A 24,424-nucleotide genomic window follows, 5' to 3' on the forward strand; every position below is an offset into this window, starting at 1 on the left:
ATATTCTTCTCAATAAACTCTTCATCCACTTAAAATCATTCTGGAAAATCATTTTTAAATTTTTGCCAACATATCAACTCATCCCAAGTGCCTTTATCAGATATATGGATTCCTTGCTGTGATCACCATACATAAATAGCTGCAATGGCTCTCACACTAACTGTAATCGCAATACCTTAACGGAGAGAATGACTGCGAGGAGAAATACCGCTCTGGAGATGAGAATAATGGGCGAGATGCAGCATCTGTGGTGGAGCTCGCTGGCCCAAAACACCGTTCAGACACACATATCGGCACAGGAACTATGGGGATAACATTAACGTCACTCTAAAATTCGTTTTAGCAGCCAATAGAGAGCCAATCACCTGAGGTGAAGGGGGGTAGTGGCCAAACAGCAAACGACCATTTCGACGTCTCCAAAGCAGCGATTACGTCATCACCAAAAGGTATATATGAGGCTAGCACGAACTATATTTACCGGCCCTTAGGGATCTGGAAGGAATAGCCACACGCGGCCGCCGTGAGAGTGTCTGTGACATATGACAACACCTCACAAACCTCTTTTAACACCGATACTATCACTTGGTAACATTTTTCCAGAGGAAGAAGGCAGAGTAGGACGCAGCCTCCCTGTAGAGAGAGCTGGTGGTCAACACGCCATGGTAGGGTAGAGATATGGGGCCAGATTTACGAAGCAGGTACGCAAAGAATTACGAACCTCTACATTTTTTCTCTATATTTGTCGACTTTGTTTACAATTATTAAACAGTTAATGAGCTCCGAAGCACCAGGAGGCTCTTTATAACAATAACAACAGTTCATTAGGAAGTTTTCATGCTTGTAAAGCGTTTAATAAATGTAACCAAAGCCGTCAAAGATTGAGGAAAGATGTACACGTTCGTAAGTACTTGCGTAACTGCTTCGTGAATCTGGCCCCTGGTATTCTTCACTTCGCTACTGGCAGTTTGTCGTGGGATATGCAATGTTGAAACGCTGGTCGAGTAATGTGACGTACTCGACATATACGTAACAGTTACGTACAGGTCAAGTAAAGTGACCTGGTCGAGTACTATGTAGTACACAGGTCTCGAAAGTGTACTACTGCACTGATCGTGAGGTGACCAGGTCGAATAATGTGACGAATGTGTTGACCTGGTCGAATATTATACGAGGTTTTGAAGTGATCTGGTTGAATACAACCAGGTCGTACTTTACTGTAAAGTCGTTAGGTTGTAAAGAGACCAGAATAAGTGATAGAGAAATATAGGAATATGGGGAAAATATATGGAAAATATATTGGGCCATTCACAGAGAGCGTGAGATAATCTTGAAGTACACTTCAAGATTAAGCCCTCCGCCAACGAAATTGATTGAGGTACTATATACACGTGTTACTGTAAACTACCAGACACGGTACGTGTGTATGACTATGAGTTACAGTGAACCATGATGATATAGGGTATACAGAGCAGTTCACTATATGGTTTACGATGATTAGCGGTAAATGCATAAATTAACAGTGTAATAAGCAGTCTTAGCCGTTTGATGTACCAGAGACAAACTGAAAAGATAATATTTTTTTCTTATTAATGCATTTAGGTACATCTGCATTTGTGCAGCTGCCCTAGACTATATGAAGGGGAGATTTAATTAAAGTGTGTCAAAACCTAGCTACTTGGTGCTAAACAATCCCCATCACAGGATTGTTAGTCATACAGAGGCATGTGATAAGTAGTCTGCACTGACAGACTCTGGGTACATAATGAAGATATCATGAGCACAAGAGTGAATAGGGTAACAGTGGTAATAAAAGTCCCCATCTCTCAGGATGGTTAGTCATACAGGGCCATATGTTTAGTAGCCTGCACTGGCAAATTTTGGGTGCAATATGAGGATATCGTCAAGAACACGAGAGTGAATGAAATAATTGCAGAGCTCTAGATACCTCATGCCAACTGGTCTGAATGGTCTAATAACTGGGCATTCGGTGATGTTATGTGGGAGATCATGCCGCAGTTCCTGCTCACAGAGTTTGCACCTGGAGTGCTCAGGTTTGGGAGACCTGTCACCTGTAGCCACCTGCCACAGGTAACGGTAACCCAACCTGATCCTGGGAGCCGCTGCGTCGCACAGTCTGGTGGACGTTTTGTGCTGCCCATATATATAAGTTTCAGATCTGAAGAAATCTTAGCTTTCTATCCCATCATAATATTTTTTTTTATTAAGATATAAGGTACATCTGCATTAGTGCAGCTACCCTAGACTATATGAAGTGGAGTACAGTTTGTCAAAAAAGCTAACTAGGTGATGCTAAAAAATCCCCATCACACAGGATGGTTAGTCATACAGAGGTATGTGATAAGCGGTGTGCACTGGCAGACTCCGGATGCATTTTGAGGATATCATCAACACAAGATTGAATAAGGTAGCAGTGGTAATACAAGTCGCCATCTCGCAGGATGGTTAGTCATACAGAGCCATGTGTTTAATAGCCTGCACTGGCAAATTTTGGGTATACTGTGAGGATATCTTCAAGAATACGAGTGAATAAAGTAATTGCAAAGCTCCAGGTACCTCATGCCAACTGGTCTGAAAGGTCTAATAACTTGGCATTCAGTGATGTAGTGCGGGAGATTATGCCGTAGTTCCTGCTCACAGAGTTTGCAACTGGAGTGCTCAGGATTGGGAGACCCGTCACCTGCAGCCACCTGCCACAGGTAACGGTAACCCAACCTGATCCTTGCAACCACTGTGTCGCACAGTCTAGTGGACGTTTTGTGCTGTCCATAGATCCCGTCATAATAAACGCTGGCAGCGTTAGGTAAATCTACGGGAGGATCCCGCCAGATTCAACTACCTCCCAACCTGTCTACGGAATTTGTAAGAGTATAAATGTGAAGGAGGTTTAACATGATCTGTTTCTAAGAATCAAAGGAGTCGCCAACGGACATGAGAAATCGTTTTACAAACTACACTATGTGGTTGACCGGCTAAACAAGCCACTAGCTACAAGAACGAGGATCCGGATAACTTCGCGGGATTGTAAGGCAGTTTCAGCTTCAGTGAGCGTTCAGGGCTTAGCAGTGGAGCGACTCAAGATTCTAAATACAAGCAGTCAATGTTTAAGAAATTTGTAGATATGATTCAAGATGCCAAAACGAGTGCAGAAATATATATATATATATATATATATATATATATATATATATATATATATATATATATATATATATATATATATATATATATATATATATATATATATAAATATAAAAGTTTGTGAGGGGTACCAACTCTGGTGCCAATGTGGGGACCCATAACCTCAGAGAAGAAAATAAAAAGTATTCAGAGAAGACCTTGTGGTTTCTCACTGAACACTAATATTATCTTCTCCTACCACCCCCCGTTCTTTTGTATGTACACATATATATTTGTTTTATTTGAACTTTGTTACAAAAAAAGGAGTTAAATATAGGGTGCAAAGATGATTATCATAGGTTGTCGAGTTCTTCCAGCTCCTCAGATTGCGAGCAGGAACCCTTAATGCAGTGTGCATTTTCCCTTTGTATTGCTACACTGAGGCGCTGGAAAAGAAAGCTGGCAGCTCTAGGGTCCCTTGTTGTTTCAATGAGCTTAGAACCCAGTTCCTTCAAAAAACTGGTACCACTTTTACCCCAGGTGCCGTGTGTCTCAGAAGCAATTAGGACAAAATTGTAGTGGTGATCCAGTTCTCTGCACCTACGAGATTTGGCTGCTTCCCTGTGGGTGGCAGCGATACCTGGTTGTGCAACACCAAGGTCAATGTAGGTATTAGCCAGTGTTGATACGCACGTGTAGTCCCATACCAACTGCTTGCCATTCTTCCAGGGGTTCACTGTGATACCATCCGGGCGACCAATAAGAGCATCAGAGTTATGGCGCCTTAGGTAACGGGGCTCTCTTTCAGCTGGGCATCCAGCTGTGGTGAGGCTCCTCTTGATGATGTCGTTAACTTCACTGTGCCTCGAGTGCCATCCCCCTGTGCTTAGGCAGAATAGGCCATGGTGGCCGTACCTGTCGGCCACCACCTCGCCGCAAATACACCTATATCTGGTGTGGATTGGGGCAGCAAGGCGGAGGGCCACAGAAATTTAAAGGACGTGTGGTGTGAGATGTGTGCCAGTTGCCGACATTGGGGTTGCTAACAGGAAATCCCCTGCATGTAGGGCTGCTACTGCTGTGAGGCGAGCAATATATATATATATATATATATATATATATATATATATATATATATATATATATATATATATATATATATATATATATATATATATATATATATATATATATATATTATTAAATATGACCGAAAAAGTAAGATTAATAATTCTAACACGAATTTTCTCAATCTTTCGTACATTTCTTTTCACTGTTGGAGGTAATTCAAAAATCAATTCTCCAAAATTCACTTTTATTTCTAGTCTGACGCGACACTTGAGCGCGTTTCGTAAAACTTATTACATTTTCAAAGACTTTACACATACACAACTGAATAGAACTTACATATCTCCGATTTGTTTATATCTACATTTGAGTGAGGTGGATGGGGTGAGGTGGTATGTAATAGGGTATTAATTTCATCAACACAAGACAGAACACGAAACAATGGGTATTGAAATGGAAGTGATTGTAAAAAGCCTATTGGTCCATATTTCTTGATGCTTCTATATTGGAGCGGAGTCTTGAGGTGGGTAGAATATAGTTGTGCATTAATTGGCTGTTGATTGCTGGTGTTGACTTCTTAATGTGCAGTGCCTCGCAAACGTCAAGCCGTCTGCTATCGCTGTATCTATCGATGATTTCTGTGTTGTTTACTAGGATTTCTCTGGCGATGGTTTGGTTGTGGGAAGAGATTATATGTTCCAAAATGGAGCCCAGTTGCTTATGCATCGTTAAACGCCTAGAAAGAGATGTTGTTGTCTTGCCTATATACTGGGTTTTTTGGAGCTTACAGTCCCCAAGTGGGCATTTGAAGGCATAGACGACGTTGGTCTCTTTTAAAGCGTTCTGCTTTGTGTCTGGAGAGTTTCTCATGAGTAGGCTGGCCGTTTTTCTGGTTTTATAGTAAATCGTCAGTTGTATCCTCTGATTTTTGTCTGTAGGGATAACGTTTCTATTAACAATATCTTTCAGGACCCTTTCCTCCGTTTTATGAGCTGTGGAAAAGAAGTTCCTGTAAAATAGTCTAATAGGGGGTATAGGTGTTGTGTTAGTTGTCTCTTCAGAGGTTGCATGGCATTTCACTTTCCTTCTTATGATGTCTTCGACGAAACCATTGGAGAAGCCGTTGTTGACTAGGACCTGCCTTACCCTACAGAGTTCTTCGTCGACGTGCTTCCATTCTGAGGTGTGGCTGAGAGCACGGTCGACATATGCGTTAACAACACTCCTCTTGTACCTGTCTGGGCAGTCGCTGTTGGCATTTACACACATTCCTATGTTCGTTTCCTTAGTGTAGACTGCAGTGTGGAAACCTCCGCTCTTTTCCATGACTGTTACATCTAGAAAGGGCAGCTTCCCATCCTTTTCCATCTCGTAAGTGAAACGCAGCACGGAACTCTGCTCAAATGCCTCCTTCAGCTCCTGCAGATGTCTGACATCAGGTACCTGTGTAAATATGTCGTCAACATACCTGCAGTATATGGCCGGTTTCAAGTTCATGTGGACTAAGACTTTTTGCTCGATGGTACCCATGTAGAAGTTTGCAAACAGGACACCTAGGGGAAAACCCATGAAAAATTATATTTTCTCTATTTTTTTTCTCATGAAATGATAAAGCTACCCATTTCATTATGTATGAGGTCATTTTTTTTATTGGAGTTGAAATTAACGTAGATATATGACCGAACCTAACCTACCCTACCTAACCTAACCTAACCTATCTCTATAGGTTAGGTTAGGTTAGGTAGCCGAAAAAGTTAGGTTAGGTTAGGTTAGGTAGGTTAGGTAGTCGAAAAACAAATAATTCATGAAAACTTGGCTTATTAGTCAAATTGGGCCTTGCATAGTAGGCTGAGAAGTGTGTTCTGGCTACTAGGTACGACATATATATATATATATATATATATATATATATATATATATATATATATATATATATATATATATATATATATATATATGTCGTACCTAGTAGCCAGAACGCACTTTTTGGCCTACTATGCAAGGCCCGATTTGCCTAATAAGCCAAGTTTTCCTGAATTAATATATTTTCTCTAATTTTTTTCTTTTGAAATGATAAAGCTACCCATTTCATTATGTATGAGGTCAATTTTTTTTTATTGGAGTTAAAATTAACGTAGATATATGACCGAACCTAACCAACCCTACCTAACCTAACCTAACCTATCTTTATAGGTTAGGTTAGGTTAGGTAGCCGAAAAAGTTAGGTTAGGATAGCTTAGGTAGGTTAGGTAAATGAAAAACAATTATTTCATGAAAACTTGGCTTATTAGGCAAATCGGGCTTTGCATAGTAGGCTGAGAAGTGCGTTCTGGCTACTAGGTACGACATATATATATATATATATATATATATATATATATATATATATATATATATATATATATATATATATATATATATATAATTATATATATATATCGTATCTAGTAGCCAGAACGCATTTGCCTAATAAGTCAAGTTTTCATGAATTAATTCTTTTTCGACTACCTAACCTACCTACCCTAACCTAACCTAACTTTTTCGGCTAGCCGATATAGAAGCATGAAGAAATATGATTCAATACCCATTGTTTCTTGTTCTGTCTTGTGTTTAGGAATTTAATACCCTATTAATACCACCTCACCCCATCCACCTCACTCAAATGTAGATATAAACAAATCGAAGATGTGTAAGTTCTATTCAGTTGTGTATGTGTATCTTCTTCTTCTTGAGGTTATCTTGAGATGATTTCGGGGCTTTTTAGTGTCCCCACGGCCCGGTCCTCGACCAGGCCTCCACCCCCAGGAAGCAGCCCGTGACAGCTGACTAACTCCCGAGTACCTATTTACTGCTAGGTAACAGGGGCATTCAGGGTGAAAGAAACTTTGCCCATTTGTTTCTGCCTCGTGCGGGAATCGAACCCGAGCCACAGAATTACGAGTCCTTACGAATTACTTAGAGAATTACGTGTAAACTAAAGTCTTTGAAAATGTAATAAGTTTTACGAAACGAGCTCAAGTGTCGCATCAGACTAGAAATAAAAATGAATTTTGGAGAATTGATTTTTGAATTACCACCAACAGTGAAAAGAAACGTACGAAAGATCGAGAAAATTCGTGTTAGAATTATTAATCTTACTTTTTCGGTCATATATATATATATATATATATATATATATATATATATATATATATATATATATATATATATATATATATATATATATATATATATATATATATATATATATATATATTATATATATATATATATATATATATATATATATATATATATATATATATATATATATATATATATATATATATATATATATATATATATATTGGAGTGTTGTGTTGCGATTCAGAGGGGAAATGCCTGTTGCGTCTTGGGCACTAGTCCAACTTCAGAGGAATTCGAAGAAGTGTTTGACTTGCAACAATGATCGAACCCGTCTGTGACATTCATCAATGTTTCCCATTGTTGTGTTCTTCAAGAGATCCATAACCTTTAAGCACCTTTTTGCATTATTATTTTTGTATCAACCCATGTATATCTTGTAACCATCAAATGCATAATAAAGCACAAAAAATATTCAAGGAAGGGGGTGGTAGGAGAAAAGCACACAGAAACTGTATTGGAGGGGATCTAAACATTCCCTCTAATGCGTTATGCGTGGTTTCCTCCGAGGCTATGGGTCCCCCTTCTTCCAGCTAGAGGTGGTACTCCCTTCCTATTATATATATATATATATATATATATATATATATATATATATATATATATATATATATATATATATATATATATATATATATATATATATATATTAGTATATTTTGGTAGCAGTCTTTCCTGTAGACATATATTATTAAATATGACCGAAAAAGTAAGATTAATAATTCTAACACGAATTTTCTCAATCTTTCGTACATTACGCTTCACTGTTGGAGGTAAATAAAAAATCACTTCTCCAAAATTCATTTTTATTTCTAGTCTGACGCGACACGGGCGCGTTTCGTAAAACTTATTACATTTTCAAAGACTTCACAAATACACAACTGATTAGAACTTGCGTTTCCCTGATTTTATATCTACATTTGAGTGAGGTGGGAAGGGTGATGTGGCATTACATTTGAGTGAGGTGGGAAGGGTGATGTGGCATTAACACAAGACAGAACACTAGGGGATATTAATAGGGTATTAAAAGTATCAACACAAGACAGAACAGAAACAATGGGTATTGAATAGAAGTGTTTGTAGAAAGCCTATTGGTCCATATTTCTTGATGCTTCTATATTGGAGCGGAGTCTTGAGGTGGGTAGAATATAGTTGTGCAATAATTGGCTGTTGATTGCTGGTGTTGACTTCTTGATGTGTAGTGCCTCGCAAACGTCAAGCCGCCTGCTATCGCTGTATCTATCGATGATTTCTGTGTTGTTTACTAGGATTTCTCTGGCGATGGTTTGGTTATGGGAAGAGATTATATGTTCCTTAATGGAGCCCTGTTGTTTATGCATCGTTAAACGCCGAGAAAGAGATGTTGTTGTCTTGCCTATATACTGGGTTTTTTGGAGCTTACAGTCCCCAAGTGGGCATTTGAAGGCATAGACGACGTTAGTCTCTTTTAAAGCGTTCTGTTTTGTGTCTGGAGAGTTTCTCATGAGTAGGCTGGCCGTTTTTCTGGTTTTATAGTAAATCGTCAGTTGTATCCTCTGATTTTTGTCTGTAGGGATAACGTTTCTATTAACAATATCTTTCAGGACCCTTTCCTCTGTTTTATGAGCTGTGGAAAAGAAGTTCCTGTAAAATAGTCTAATAGGGGGTATAGGTGTTGTGTTAGTTGTCTCTTCGGAGGTTGCATGGCTTTTCACTTTCCTTCTTATGATGTCTTCGATGAAACCATTGGAGAAGCCGTTATTGACTAGGACCTGCCTTACCCTACAGAGTTCTTCGTCGACTTGCTTCCATTCTGAGCTGTGGCTGAGAGCACGGTCGACGTATGCGTTAACAACACTCCTCTTGTACCTGTCAGGGCAGTCGCTGTTGGCATTTAGGCACATTCCTATGTTTGTTTCCTTTGTGTAGACTGCAGTGTGGAAACCTCCGCCCTTTTCCATGACTGTTACATCTAGAAAAGGCAGCTTCCCATCCTTTTCCGTCTCGTAAGTGAAACGCAGCACGGAACTCTGCTTAAATGCCTCCTTCAACTCCTGCAGATGTCTGACATCAGGTACCTGTGTAAAAATGTCGTCAACATAACTGCAGTATATGGCCGGTTTCAAGTTCATGTCGACTAAGACTTTTTGCTCGATAGTACCCATGTAGAAGTTTGCAAACAGGACACCTAGGGGAGAACCCATGGCGACCCCATCTACTTGCTTATACATGTGCCCATCCGGGCTCAAGAAGGGTGCCTCTTTAGTACAAGCTTGGAGTAGTTTCCTCAGAATACTTTCTCGCATGTCAAGAGGAGTACAGGCTGGATCACGATACACTCTGTCGGCTATCATTCCGATTGTCTCGTCCACAGGTACGTTGGTAAACAGCGATTCTACGTCCAACGAGGCTCTTATCCCTGTGGCCCGTGCGCCCCGCAGTAAGTCCACAAATTCCTTTGGAGACTTCAGGCTGAAGGCGCAAGGAACATAAGGAGTCAGCAGGCCGTTGAGTCGCTTCGCCAGTCTGTACGTGGGTGTGGGTATCTGGCTAATGATTGGCCGAAGTGGGTTTCCAGGCTTGTGCGTCTTGACATTTCCATACGCATATCCAGGTTTATATTCCCCAATGATCTTTGGCAGGTGGAGTCCGGATTTCTTGGCGTTCACAGTTTCGATCAGTTTGTTGACCTTTGCTTTTAATTCGGCTGTAGTGTCCTTCGTTACCCTTTGGAACTTAGTTTGGTCAGAGAGTATGATGTTCATTTTCGCCAGATATTCGTCTTTTTTAAGAATGACATATATTGGCGACTTGTCACCTCTCCTGACAACTATCTCCTTGTTCTCACGAAGGCTTTTAGCTGCCGCTTTAAGCTCGGGGGACAGTATGGTGCTTCTGTAGTTGCCTCGATTCTTTCCTCCTTCTGCAATAAGTTCTGCTTGTAAGGTATCTTTGGTAGTGACCTTCTTTTGTGTCTCGAGGTCGAATATGTCGTCCAACAGAATTTCCAACTCTACTTTCCGGGCCATTTCACTCGGTCTGGACATAACATGACAGTTTATGCCCAGATTTAGGAGAGTGACTTGGTCCTCAGTGAGGTTAATTCCTGCAAGGTTCAGGAAGCCATCTCTTGGTGGTGGAATTGCCATAGGTCCTCCATATAATGTTGTTAGTTTCTTGATAATCCTTGTTTCAGTGCTGAGGTGATGTTGGTCTGTGAGGATGTCGAGGTGTTGTTCAATGCGGGTACGGATACTATGGTCGATGTTGCTATTTCTCCACTCGTTTGTAGCATGAAGTAGTTGCGTTTTGTTGTCTTTGATTTCATTCTCTGCCTTGTATATCTGATCACGAATCAGATCCTGGCGATATTTTATCGTGAAGGCTTGATTCCTTGCTGCTGGGTCGTGCACTTTAACATTAGTATATTTTGGTAGCAGTCTTTCCTGTAGACATATATTATTAAATATGACCGAAAAAGTAAGATTAATAATTCTAACACGAATTTTCTCAATCTTTCGTACATTACGCTTCACTGTTGGAGGTAAATCAAAAATCACTTCTCCAAAATTCATTTTTATTTCTAGTCTGACGTGACACGGGCGCGTTTCGTAAAACTTATTACATTTTCAAAGACTTCACAAATACACAACTGATTAGAACTTGCGTTTCCCTGATTTTATATCTACATTTGAGTGAGGTGGGAAGGGTGATGTGGCATTACATTTGAGTGAGGTGGGAAGGGTGATGTGGCATTAACACAAGACAGAACACTAGGGGATATTAATAGGGTATTAAAAGTATCAACACAAGACAGAACAGAAACAATGGGTATTGAATAGAAGTGTTTGTAGAAAGCCTATTGGTCCATATTTCTTGATGCTTCTATATTGGAGCGGAGTCTTGAGGTGGGTAGAATATAGTTGTGCAATAATTGGCTGTTGATTGCTGGTGTTGACTTCTTGATGTGTAGTGCCTCGCAAAAGAAGCACCCTTCTTGAGCCCGGATGGGCACATGTATAAGCAAGTAGATGGGGTCGCCATGGGTTCTCCCCTAGGTGTCCTGTTTGCAAACTTCTACATGGGTACCATCGAGCAAAAAGTCTTAGTCGACATGAACTTGAAACCGGCCATATACTGCAGGTATGTTGACGACATTTTTACACAGGTACCTGATGTCAGACATCTGCAGGAGTTGAAGGAGGCATTTGAGCAGAGTTCCGTGCTGCGTTTCACTTACGAGACGGAAAAGGATGGGAAGCTGCCTTTTCTAGATGTAACAGTCATGGAAAAGGGCGGAGGTTTCCACACTGCAGTCTACACAAAGGAAACAAACATAGGAATGTGCCTAAATGCCAACAGCGACTGCCCTGACAGGTACAAGAGGAGTGTTGTTAACGCATACGTCGACCGTGCTCTCAGCCACAGCTCAGAATGGAAGCAAGTCGACGAAGAACTCTGTAGGGTAAGGCAGGTCCTAGTCAATAACGGCTTCTCCGATGGTTTCATCGAAGACATCATAAGAAGGAAAGTGAAAAGCCATGCAACCTCCGAAGAGACAACTAACACAACACCTATACCCCCTATTAGACTATTTTACAGGAACTTCTTTTCCACAGCTCATAAAACAGAGGAAAGGGTCCTGAAAGATATTGTTAATAGAAACGTTATCCCTACAGACAAAAATCAGAGGATACAATTGACGATTTACTATAAAACCAGAAAAACGGCCAGCCTACTCATGAGAAACTCTCCAGACACAAAACAGAACGCTTTAAAAGAGACTAACGTCGTCTATGCCTTCAAATGCCCACTTGGGGACTGTAAGCTCCAAAAAACCCAGTATATAGGCAAGACAACAACATCTCTTTCTAGGCGTTTAACGATGCATAAACAACAGGGCTCCATTAAGGAACATATAATCTCTTCCCATAACCAAACCATCGCCAGAGAAATCCTAGTAAACAACACAGAAATCATCGATAGATACAGCGATAGCAGGCGGCTTGACGTTTGCGAGGCACTACACATCAAGAAGTCAACACCAGCAATCAACAGCCAATTATTGCACAACTATATTCTACCCACCTCAAGACTCCGCTCCAATATAGAAGCATCAAGAAATATGGACCAATAGGCTTTCTACAAACACTTCTATTCAATACCCATTGTTTCTGTTCTGTCTTGTGTTGATACTTTTAATACCCTATTAATATCCCCTAGTGTTCTGTCTTGTGTTAATGCCACATCACCCTTCCCACCTCACTCAAATGTAATGCCACATCACCCTTCCCACCTCACTCAAATGTAGATATAAAATCAGGGAAACGCAAGTTCTAATCAGTTGTGTATTTGTGAAGTCTTTGAAAATGTAATAAGTTTTACGAAACGCGCCCGTGTCGCGTCAGACTAGAAATAAAAATGAATTTTGGAGAAGTGATTTTTTATTTACCTCCAACAGTGAAGCGTAATGTACGAAAGATTGAGAAAATTCGTGTTAGAATTATTAATCTTACTTTTTCGGTCATATTTAATAATATATATATATATATATATATATATATATATATATATATATATATATATATATATATATATATATATATATATATATATATATATGCAAACATGCCTGAATGGTCCCCAGGACTATATGCAACTGAAAACTCACACCCCAGAAGTGACTCAAAGCCATACTTCCAGGAGCACTCTGCTGGCGTACAGGATGCCTTAACCTCTCGACCAACACTACTGGACATTAGGAGGTGATAGCCGGAGCTATTTTAGCTCCCCCCGCCCTACCCGCCGGCACTCGGTTGGTAATCTTGGGCACATCATTCTATCAAATTACCTCATTCTTTGGGGAACACGTGAGGAACACAAATTCGCATTTGTGTTCCTTGTTTATTGTCACGATATTCATTGTCACGATAATCTTGATTATTATCACTAATATTTCTCATTTGTCACTGTATTATTCTTCATGGTCACTATGATATTATTCACCTACATTGTAGTATGCTGATGTATTACCTCTAATATCTTGAGGTTATCTTGAGATAATTTCAAGGCTTTTAGTGTCCCCGCGGCCCGGTGCTCGACCAGGCCTCCACCCCCAGGAAGCAGCCCGTGACAGCTGACTAACACCCAGGTACCTATTTTACTGGTGGGTAACAGGGGCATAGGGTGAAAGAAACTCTGCCCATTGTTTCTCGCCGGCGCCTGGGATCGAACCCAGGACCACAGGATCACAAGTCCAGCGTGCTGTCCGCTCGACTGACCGGATCCATAAATAGTATTCAATTGTATTCATTGCTAGTATAATATTGCTCATTGATGCCAATATTGCTCATTGATGCCAATATTGCTCATTGATGCCAATATTGCTCATTGATGCCAATATTGCTCAGTTATGCCAATATTGCTCATTGATGCCAATATTGCTCATTGATGCCAATATTGCTCATTGATGCCAATATTGCTCATTGTCCCTATACTATTTATCATTTTCACTGTGATGTTTATCGTCACTAATATTGTTTATTTTCACCTTAATAATGTTCACGGTCACTGTAATATTGCTCACTGTTAATCTAATATTGCTCATTGCCGCTATAGTATTATTCAATATATCTATAACCTTTTCCATTGGATCTATAATAATATTCAATATATCTATGCCTATGTACAGTGGCTCTATAATATTATTCAATGTATCTAGAACTTTGTACATTGGCTCTGTGATATTGTTCACTAGCTTTATTACGTTGCTTTAAAACGAATACTGTTAATTGATATTATATTACTCATTGATACTAGAATTCTTATCATTGTCACTATAACAATACTAGTTGCTGATCAGCTTTTATCAAAGAACTCGTATTGTGAGGCTTGAATCCAGGAGGACGTATTTGATATCATAAGAGTGTAGTATTTGAATCTACCTCACGTGCAGGTAGTTAAGAGAGTTACTGACACACGATCCAACTCCAAAGTTCTCGGTCTACTTTCTCAAAATGATTTCTTGTTGTCCTCTGACGCAGAGCGCCAAAAAATCTTTACAATATACATGAAAATTGGGCATAATAATACAACTTTCGCGCGTGTCTTTATGCTTGTACAGAGTCGATTCTTCTCGGTGCGTTATATATATGACATGTATAATTGTATTTAATTATTTTTGTTTTCAGAATTTGCAATGGGATAGATTTGTTGCTCTGTAGACTCTGTAATCTGTTTTGACACGTCACGAACTGTTGTCGTAGCAGTAGATGATCAGTAAATATTGTCATGGAGATATGGACACTCGGTAGGCCTAGCTACGGAGGGGTCGGTATGCCTAGCTTCGAGAGCTTGATAGCTCGGAAATCCTAGCTATGAAGGGTTGGTAGGCCTAGTCTCGGATGTTCGGTAGCCACTGAGCCTTGGTTGATCTAGCTACGGAAGGCTCGGTAGACCTAGCTTACGAGGATCAGTAGCCAGAAAGACTCAGTAGGCCTACCTACGAAGGGATCAATGGACACAGAGGCTCAGCAGCCACAGAGGTTCGAGTGCCACAAAGGCTTCAGTAAATAGCTTATGTAAACAAACTTGTCAATGTATTCAGCGTAGCGCCAACTTTCTTTGTTTTATGTTTTTTTCCGAGTGTTTAAAATTGTTCATCTTTTCCTTCTTCAATATGTTGCAACTTTAATATCTAAAAACAGAGTTGTTCTCTCAACACCCGACTGTCACTTCCAGATACCCAACCCACAACCAACCCCAACCTCTGGAAATAAAGGAAATAAAATGAATAAAAAAATGTAAATTCAATTGTTACAGTTAACCATTTAATTAAACAGTTACATGAAATTACTTTCCAGCTAATTGGCACCATTTCAGCATCATCTTTGTACAGACTCTTCGTAACTGTCCCATTGGGGCCAGAAACCAAACTTCCATAATTAGTCTGGTTAATAATTTTATATTTTGTTCAAAAACTTAAAAATTGTATTTATGAAAACCACTGTATATTGTAGGTGCAAGAGAAATTCACATGCAGCGCTCAGATATTAATAATTTACACATTGTTATAGATGGTAGTTACTTTAAAAATCACATCAAATACGAAATACATCAAGGGAAATGTATTTAAAATTTTTGTGTGTTAGACTGATCCATTGTGCTCTCATGCTTGCCATAATATAGTTGAATATTAAAGTTCATTGTCTGTAGACCTCTGTGATCTTCGTCATGCTTGTTTGAGCACTGAATGGTACCTTGATCAAAGAGGTGTTGTCGTCTTGCCTCTATATTAAGATCACTGGGGAAAAGCTCACTATTAAATATCTCATTAATTATTCACGTAGGCAGACCGTCATTAGAAATATCTTAAGCAGCAACACCAAGATAATGGACATATACATCTACAATAAGAGATTAGACATAGTGTAGCATTTCATATAAATCACTCAAATTGTTACTGATAGTTTATATATAGGCACGTCTTGTTAACTACAGGACCAAGTGAATAGTAACAGTGTATACCAAATCCCGTAGCCAACCCATTAGAATACAGAAGATGATTACCCAAACCTTGCAACAGAATAGAGAAAACACACCGCTATCCCTGACAGACTATCTTCACTTTGCCTCCGTAGATACTAAGGTGTATTCTACGGGACCACATCCTCAAGTGTCACACAGTAACAGTTGAGAGGCGGGACCAAAAAGATAGAGTTCAACTCCCGTATGCACAACTAAGTGGGTACATCAGACCCATTAAAATCGAAACATGAATTTTGGAGAGTTAATTTTTCAACTTCTTTCAAGAGGAAGAAGGACGTAAGAAATATATAGATAATTTGAGGTAATGGATCTCCACGTTTTAAAAAGATTATAATGGTGTTATTGTTAGTATACATGAACATAAAAGTAATTTGTGGATATGACTAAGAATATGCCGATGTTCTTTCCTTAAGGAATGACTTTCAGCAAATGAAGTTTCCATATTTAGATATACTATACCTCTAAGAACTGTAGTTACCTTGATAGTAGGTTTAAATTGGTAGTTAAGAGTCTCCCCAGAAATCTATAAAATATCTTTATAACAAACGCACTCGAAATTCTTGCAGAAACTGAACTTCAGTATCAAGTAATTTATAATCTCAACAGAGATTGAAAGCTCTTTTTATTTAAGTTTTAATTATATTCAGTTTGAATAGTTTTGGACGAAAACTAAGATAATGTAAACCCAGTTTTGTAAATGTGGGTTTACGGTAAAGTGACGTAACAAATTGAACTCCAGTATTAATGACTAATGTATCAAGAAAATAAATTTTAGAATTATCCTTAATTTTGTATATATATGTCAAGTTTAAATGTATAGAATTCAAATACATAACAAAAATATCAACGGCGTGAACGATGATTCAAGACAAGAAAGGAACAATCATGTTACCAAGTTCCTTATAAAGAAACTCTTAGTAATTATTGAAGGATTTATTTTCTATAACGTTTTATTCCAGTCTGGAAGATCTTCAGGAAAACAATGAATACAAAACGTGCATTTTTGGGTTAAATACAAAAGGTGGAAAGGGTGAAGGAGTGAGGTAAGGGGTTGAAGTATTATAGTAATAAAGATTGTTTTATTTAATATAAAGCAATCAAAATATAGGGTAAGGAATGAGGAAGTACTGTAAGAATAAAGAGAAAATGGCTAATCAAACATTGGGTAAGGCATTGCGCGAAAAACGGGTCCCTTCGGTGGTTGGGTAGGTAGATGTGGTGATGATATGGGTATGTGGTTATGATGGGTAGATATGTTGTTACGTGGTGATGTTTAGTGAGATCAGGAGCTGAATGTTCTATATATATATATATTTAGCGTGCGTCTTTTTTATCTTATGAGTATAGGTTCCAGAATTTGTATTCTCCTTTGGTCAGTGGTGGAGTCCAGGTTTTTTCGTATTATCGATTTGCATGTTTATAAAGTTCCATGTACCAAAAAAGATCATTAAGTGTTATCCGAACAAGTTCATAATCCTGATGTTGATCCATTTTATGTGCTGCAGGATAAAATTAAATAATCCTGGGTTTATATTCATATTATATTCATATTCATATTCATATTCATAGGAAAATACTTATTTTATATTTTTTTTCTACTTTTACTTTTAGAAAAGTTCTACTTGACCCGTGGGACATACTAATGCTTTCAGGAAAATTCTACAGGACCCAGAGAACATATGAATACTTATAAGAAAGTTCTACAGGACCCAGAGAACATATAAATACTTATACATATAAGAATTTATGTTATAAGAACATATAAATAATTTTATTAACGTTCTATAAGACCCGATGAAAATAACTTAAGGTGATATAAATTGTGAGTATTTCATGTATTAATTCAACTGATTTTGCCAAAATTATTTCTCACCAAATTTAGTGATCATATTGCATCTTAAACATTGTATCCCAAAAATTTTAATGTTTAGACACTATGCGGTATAGCTTTTTATGCAATGTGATCATTTATATATTGAGAAATATTGCTGGTAAAATCTTTGACTATAGAGTAACTGGTGCATTTTTTTAAGAATTAAAGCATAAAAAAGATTACAAATTCAAAAACAGATTTTACTCCCTACATAAAACTCATAGATAGGTTTACCTTTTTTTTCTGAAGACGATACAAATCTAAGAAGCAATTTTCCTCTCAATGTTATCAAGAAATTAAAGGTTAACAAGATTACAAATTCCTTTATTTCAGACTTTGGAGAATACATTAAAAAATTTTGAACTTGCGAAAATTTGGGAGGGGGTACTCGATTTCCATTTAAACAAATATTATATCCGTATTTGGGAGAATGCAACTTCTAAATAACTGTCTTATTGACTGTTTTGATAAAATACTAATGACATCAGTAAGATCTAAAGTAAATAATGCCAATTTATATCGGGCAAACTAGGAACTGTAAATATCCAATTAGTATACGATTCTAACAGGTAATATATATATATATATATATATATATATATATATATATATATATATATATATATATATATATATATATATATATATATATATATATTGAATTGTTTATATGTAACTAATTACTTAATTATGGCTGGTGTAATATATTAATAATTATTAGGTGTACCAATGATATCTAAAAATGTAATTTAACCTGTAATTATACAATGAGAAATGGATGTAATAAGAAAAATCTGTTTTTGACTTGTTTCTGTATTATTTTATCTGTATTGATCAGGTTTTAAGATAAGTAACAAGGACTATTTACCGCGCCTACAGTGACATTTATGGTTCCCGGACATCTGTCGCAACATGCTACTATATCTATCTCTCTTATCTATAATTGACTTCTTGTCTGTGCTCTGTTGGTGTTTCAATATGGAATTAAATTAACAGGTGTCTCCTGGCCTCCTATTAGAGAGGCTGGTCCCAAACCTGCACAAAGAAGTAGCACCACATGAGACCAGAAGGCATGGCAGGATGTGCAGAATACCCCCGTTGAGAGCAAAGGTGCAACAGGTACTCTGAGAGAGAACTATCAACATGAGAGGCCCGAGACTGTTCAACACGCTTCCACTACACATAAGGGGCATAACTGGCCGACCCCTCACAGTGCTCAAGAGAGAACTCGATAACACCTCCAAAGGATATCTGATCAACCTGGCTGTGACTCAGGCTGCGAGGAACCGCGTCCAACAGCCTGGTTGGTCAGTCCATCAACCATGAGAACTGGTTGTTCCATGTCTTAATACCTCTTCTACATATAGTCTCTATAGTATATAATCATGCTGGCTTACTGCTTTCTCATCATAATAACCTTACCTTACGCAACAACATGGCTTCAGTGAAGATAAAACATGTCTAACGAATCTGTTAAAGATCTATAGTTAAAAGGCAAATCATAAAATTTGAGTGAAGGTGGATCGAGTATTTTTCGATTGCCAGAAAGCGTTTAACATCGCCCTGTACAAAAGGTTCTTATGCAAAACTTGATAAAAAATCTGGTGTATTTGTAAAAATGTTAAGGTGGGTGAGGGGATACCACTCTGGTAGAAAACGGAGAGCAATATTGAGAGAGGAGATACTATAGAAGAAGTAGGTTATAATTGAAGTGCTAAATGGCTCGGTACTGAAGACCATTCAGGTCCTGTTATATATAATTAGCTTGACAGAACAAATAGGATCATTCGTATCTTTGTTTGCGGATGATGTCAGGCTGATTACCTGGATGCTACGAGACTACCTGACTGAATTGCCGCATTAGTAAGAATGATGGCTGCTAGACTCCAAGCCAGGCAAATGCAAAGTAATGAAGTGTGTAGAGTTGGGAAGATGTCTCCACGGGCATTACAGGTCAAAAAGATGATATATATATCTCCAAACCTGTCACCTGATTATAACTGAATACGACATGCAACATATGCGAAGCTGGCAAATGTCGTAGTACCATTCGGGTATCTAGAAAAAGAGACATTTAGAATATTATATACAACCTATGTAAGACCAGCGTATAAATATGCAGCCCTGGAATCAAATCCCCACTAAAGAGGAACATGCTAAGACGAAAGAAAATTGTAATGTATACGATAATACTAACACCAGATCTGTGAGGTCTCAGTTACACCAAAATGTTGCGAGACTGAAAAAGAGAAACTCAACCTTATCACGTTTAAGGAAAGAAGAAACAGGAATTATATGATAACAACTCATTAGATTGAGGGAGAGTTACACAGCAGACAATGAGTCGATGTTCTGAATGAGAAACGGTTTGACCGGCTCGACAATTATGAATATATTATATGTGTTAGACATAATAACTTACAGACCCTGAACATGTCTCATCTGTACATCCTTTTCAGCATTGTTGTTTACTTGTTTCTCCTGTAACGATCATTAACCAACTGCAACTCTGATCATTCAACTGGACCATCAGGAATCGAAAGCTGACCTGGATGAAGCGAGGCTGGAATGTACCGACCAGTCCTAGTGGCTGAACAAGATGAGTAACAAGAGACTGCTAAGAAATCGAAGAGAAGAATTAAGAAACGAAGGACAGGAGGGAAGAAAGATAAAAGGCAAAAGAAACAAGGGTTGAGAAAGGGTGTTGTGGTACCCACACGAAGCACTAACTTCTAATCCAACCCTAACTAGCCACTTATTGCCCCCCTGTCACTCACGACACACACACTCTCCTCAAGATCACTTACTACCAAACTACTAATTAAATACAAAACAGTTTCGCAGCAAATGACTGTAATTCAGGTAATTCAGTGTCGTCGGTGGTGTTGAAGTAAGGCAAAGCTAAGTTATGTAATCTCATATATGTCAGACAACGTCGTTCACAGCACGAGGAGCGAGGCGGATACTGTAACACAAACTGTTCGACTTGGGTGTCCTTATTGCTTATTATTATATACAAGACGGCGTGGACGACCATCCATAGTATTTCTGAGAGAGAGAGAGAGAGAGAGAGAGAGAGAGAGAGAGAGAGAGAGAGAGAGAGAGAGAGAGAGAGAGAGAGAGAGAGAGAGAGAGGGAGAGAGAGAGAGAGAGAGAGAGAGAGAGAGAGAGAGAGAGAGAGAGAGAGAGAGAGAGAGAGAGAGAGAGAGAGAGAGAGGGAGAGAGAGAGAGAGAGAGAGAGAGAGAGAGAGAGAGAGAGAGAGAGAGAGAGAGAGGGGGGGGGGAGAGAGAGAGAGAGAGAGAGAGAGAGAGAGAGAGAGAGAGAGAGAGAGAGAGAGAGAGAGAGAGAGAGAGAGAGAGAGAGAGAGAGAGAGAGGGGGAGAGAGAGAGAGAGAGAGAGAGAGAGAGAGAGAGAGAGAGAGAGAGAGAGAGAGAGAGAGAGAGAGAGAGAGAGAGAGAGAGAGAGAGAGAGAGATAGAGAGAGAGAGAGAAAGATAACCACCTGTTCCCATAAGTGGCAATGGTGAAAGATAACGAAGAGTCGATTTTAAATTATTTTCCATTGCCTGCAGATGTAATATATATATATATATATATATATATATATATATATATATATATATATATATATATATATATATATATATATATTTATCTAAATACGATAAAAAAGCATATAATATATATATATATATATATATATATATATATATATATATATATATATATATATATATATATATATATATGTATATATATATAATACACTGGAGTTTTGCAAGCATTGGTCGGGCAAAAATCACAGTGTGGGACCCAACAGTGTGTATTTCACACGACACGTCCAGCTCCACACCGCCGACACATCACCTTTATGAACTCTCACCGTAAAGTAACACTCATGGCAATTTAAGCTTTAAAATTGACTACAGGGATAAAATAAACCAGAAAACTATTCTATCAAAGTCAAAAGCACACACACTGTGCGTCAGTTTGACGCCTCGCTTCTTGCTCTGATCGCCGCCAATTCCTGGTAAAACTTACATTTAAAAATCCGCTAAATGAACAGAGTTGCAGCAGGTTAACGATCGTTACAGGCTCAATGCTGATAAGGATGCACAGAGGAGACATGTTCAGGGTCTATAAGGTATTATAGACCCGCGTATTCTGTCGATACGCTCTGGGTACATATATATATATATATATATATATATATATATATATATATATATATATATATATATATATATATATATATATATATATATATATATATATATATATATATATATAACTGAAAACTCAGTTATATATTCAACTCAACCATTCAGGCTTGTTCGCATATATATATATATATATATATATATATATATATATATATATATATATATATATATATATATATATATATATATATGTCGTACCTAGTACGACATATATATATATGTCTTCTCAGCCTTCTATGCAAGGCCAGATTTGCCTAATAAGCCAAGTTTTCATGAATTAATTGTTTTTCGAGTACCTAACCTACCTAACCTAACCTAACCTAACTTTTTCGGCTACCTAACCTAACCTATAAAGATAGGTTTGGTTAGGTTAGGTAGGGTTGGTTAGGTTCGGTCATATATCAACGTTAGTTTTAACTAAAATTTAAAAAAAGGCTCATTCGTAATGAAATGAATAGCTTTATCATTTCATAAGAAAAAAATTGAAAAATATTGATATTCTGAAAACTTGGCTTATTAGGCAAATCGGGCCTTGCATAGTAAGCCAAGAACTGCGTTCTGGCTACTAGTTACAACATATATATATATATATATATATATATATATATATATATATATATATATATATATATATATATATATATATATATATATATATATATATAATAGTAATAAAATAGTTAGTAGAAAATAGTTAGAGGGATAGAAGCCTTAAATCAGAAGATAGTAAATACTGAATATGCGGTCATATTCAATGAGACATTGTGCTGTATATTCTAGATTCGTTGAAAACGAGCTATTTCTGTGGTAACGACGATGGGAAGCTTTACTCTTAATAGATAATCTGTGTTATACTCTGTGATCTCAAATAATTGTTTGCAGGTGATAGGTAATTGTTTACTACTAAAATCAAGATGATTGGTCGAAGTTTATAAAGCTTTATTTTACATTTTAAGTATTTAATGTTTAACTTTTGCTGTAATATTTTGGGATATTATGTCCTAGACTTCAGGTATGATGGTCTTGGTTGCAATACGCACGTCCAGTTTGCAATTTGTAACAAGTTTAAGCAAATTTGTACTCACTGTCTTCTAACTTGACTAGTAAAGGCATATTATTTATGATTTGTATGGCCAAATAGAATGAATTTAAACAAATTCATTATATTTTCTATATTTTTTGTCCTGCTATAGAAGCAATGGAATTTTTAATAACTTTTGTTTCCTATTTAACTGTAAAACTTCAGCGGTCTGTGAATCGTAAAGCATTTGCTAAGACGATAGAATTCCTCTGTCTATCGACGTGAAACATATTCTTCACAGTGGCATTTGTTATGGTTTTGATATAGTAAGCGATCAGCACTATTTTTGAACGATAATATCCAGGGGTTCGGTTCCCGCGGTAGGACATAGACGGTTGAGCAACGTTTCCTGATTCACTGATTTAATCTGATTCACCTATTCACTCGAATAGGTACCAGGAAGATAGGTAATTGTTGTATGCTGCTATCTTGAGGAGGTGAGTAGGTGTCCTAGGGGAGGTGAGTAGGTGTCCTAGGGGAGGTGAGTAGGTGTCCTAGGGGAGGTGAGTAGGAGTCCTAGGGGAGGTGAGTAGGTGTCCTAGGGGAGGTGAGTAGGTGTCCTAGGGGAGGTGAGTAGGTGTCCTAGGGGAGGTGAGTAGGTGTCCTAGGGGAGGTGAGTAGGTGTCCTAGGGGAGGTGAGTAGGTGTCCTAGGGGAGGTGAGTAGGAGTCCTAAGGGAGGTGAGTAGGTGTCCTAGGGGAGGTGAGTAGGTGTCCTAGGGGAGGTGAGTAGGTGTCCTAGGGGAGGTGAGTAGGTGTCCTAGGGGAGGTGAGTAGGTGTCCTAGGGGAGGTGAGTAGGTGTCCTAGGGGAGGTGAGTAGGTGTCCTAGGGGAGGTGAGTAGGTGTCCTAAGGGAGGTGAGTAGGTGTCCTAGGGGAGGTGAGTAGGTGTCCTAGGGGAGGTGAGTAGGTGTCCTAGGGGAGGTGAGTAGGTGTCCTAGGGGAGGTGAGTAGGAGTCCTAGGGGAGGTGAGTAGGAGTCCTAGAGGAGGTGAGTAGGTGTCCTAGGGGAGGTGAGTTGAGTACCTGTCCTAGGGTAGGTGAGAGCTGTCCTAGGCGGGCGGGGGAGAGGGGCTTAATAAACACAACAATATTCATGTCCTCCAACAATGGGATTGAGGAACGAGTCATATTTACAAGTCTCGCGTTATCGTCCATTTTGCACTGGTACATTAAAACTTTATAATAGTCGATGAACTCTCGTGAACATTTTCATAGCTTCATGCGTGTCGTGTTATTGTTCACTGTTATAGATAAAAGTTCTTAACACACTTTGACAATATTTATATATGTTTTTAACTATTACTTTCACAAATAAGTCACAATGGCGTAAAAT

At 38.3% G+C, this 24,424-nt stretch overlaps 1 protein-coding gene across 1 annotated transcript in view; it reads left to right on the plus strand.

Annotated features, from left to right (window-relative positions):
- The first annotated feature begins 2,007 nt into the window (after positions 1–2,007).
- LOC138371712 (serine-rich adhesin for platelets-like) overlaps positions 2,008–24,424 on the plus strand; it is a 36,035-nt gene continuing 13,618 nt past the window's right edge. Inside the window, exon 1 of the mRNA XM_069336733.1 lies at positions 2,008–2,051. Within this exon, the coding sequence (XP_069192834.1) occupies positions 2,008–2,051 (44 nt within the window). The remainder of the gene's footprint in view (positions 2,052–24,424) is intronic.

This window comes from Procambarus clarkii, chromosome 4, assembly GCF_040958095.1.
Source record: "Procambarus clarkii isolate CNS0578487 chromosome 4, FALCON_Pclarkii_2.0, whole genome shotgun sequence".
Taxonomy (NCBI): Eukaryota; Metazoa; Arthropoda; class Malacostraca; order Decapoda; family Cambaridae; genus Procambarus; species Procambarus clarkii.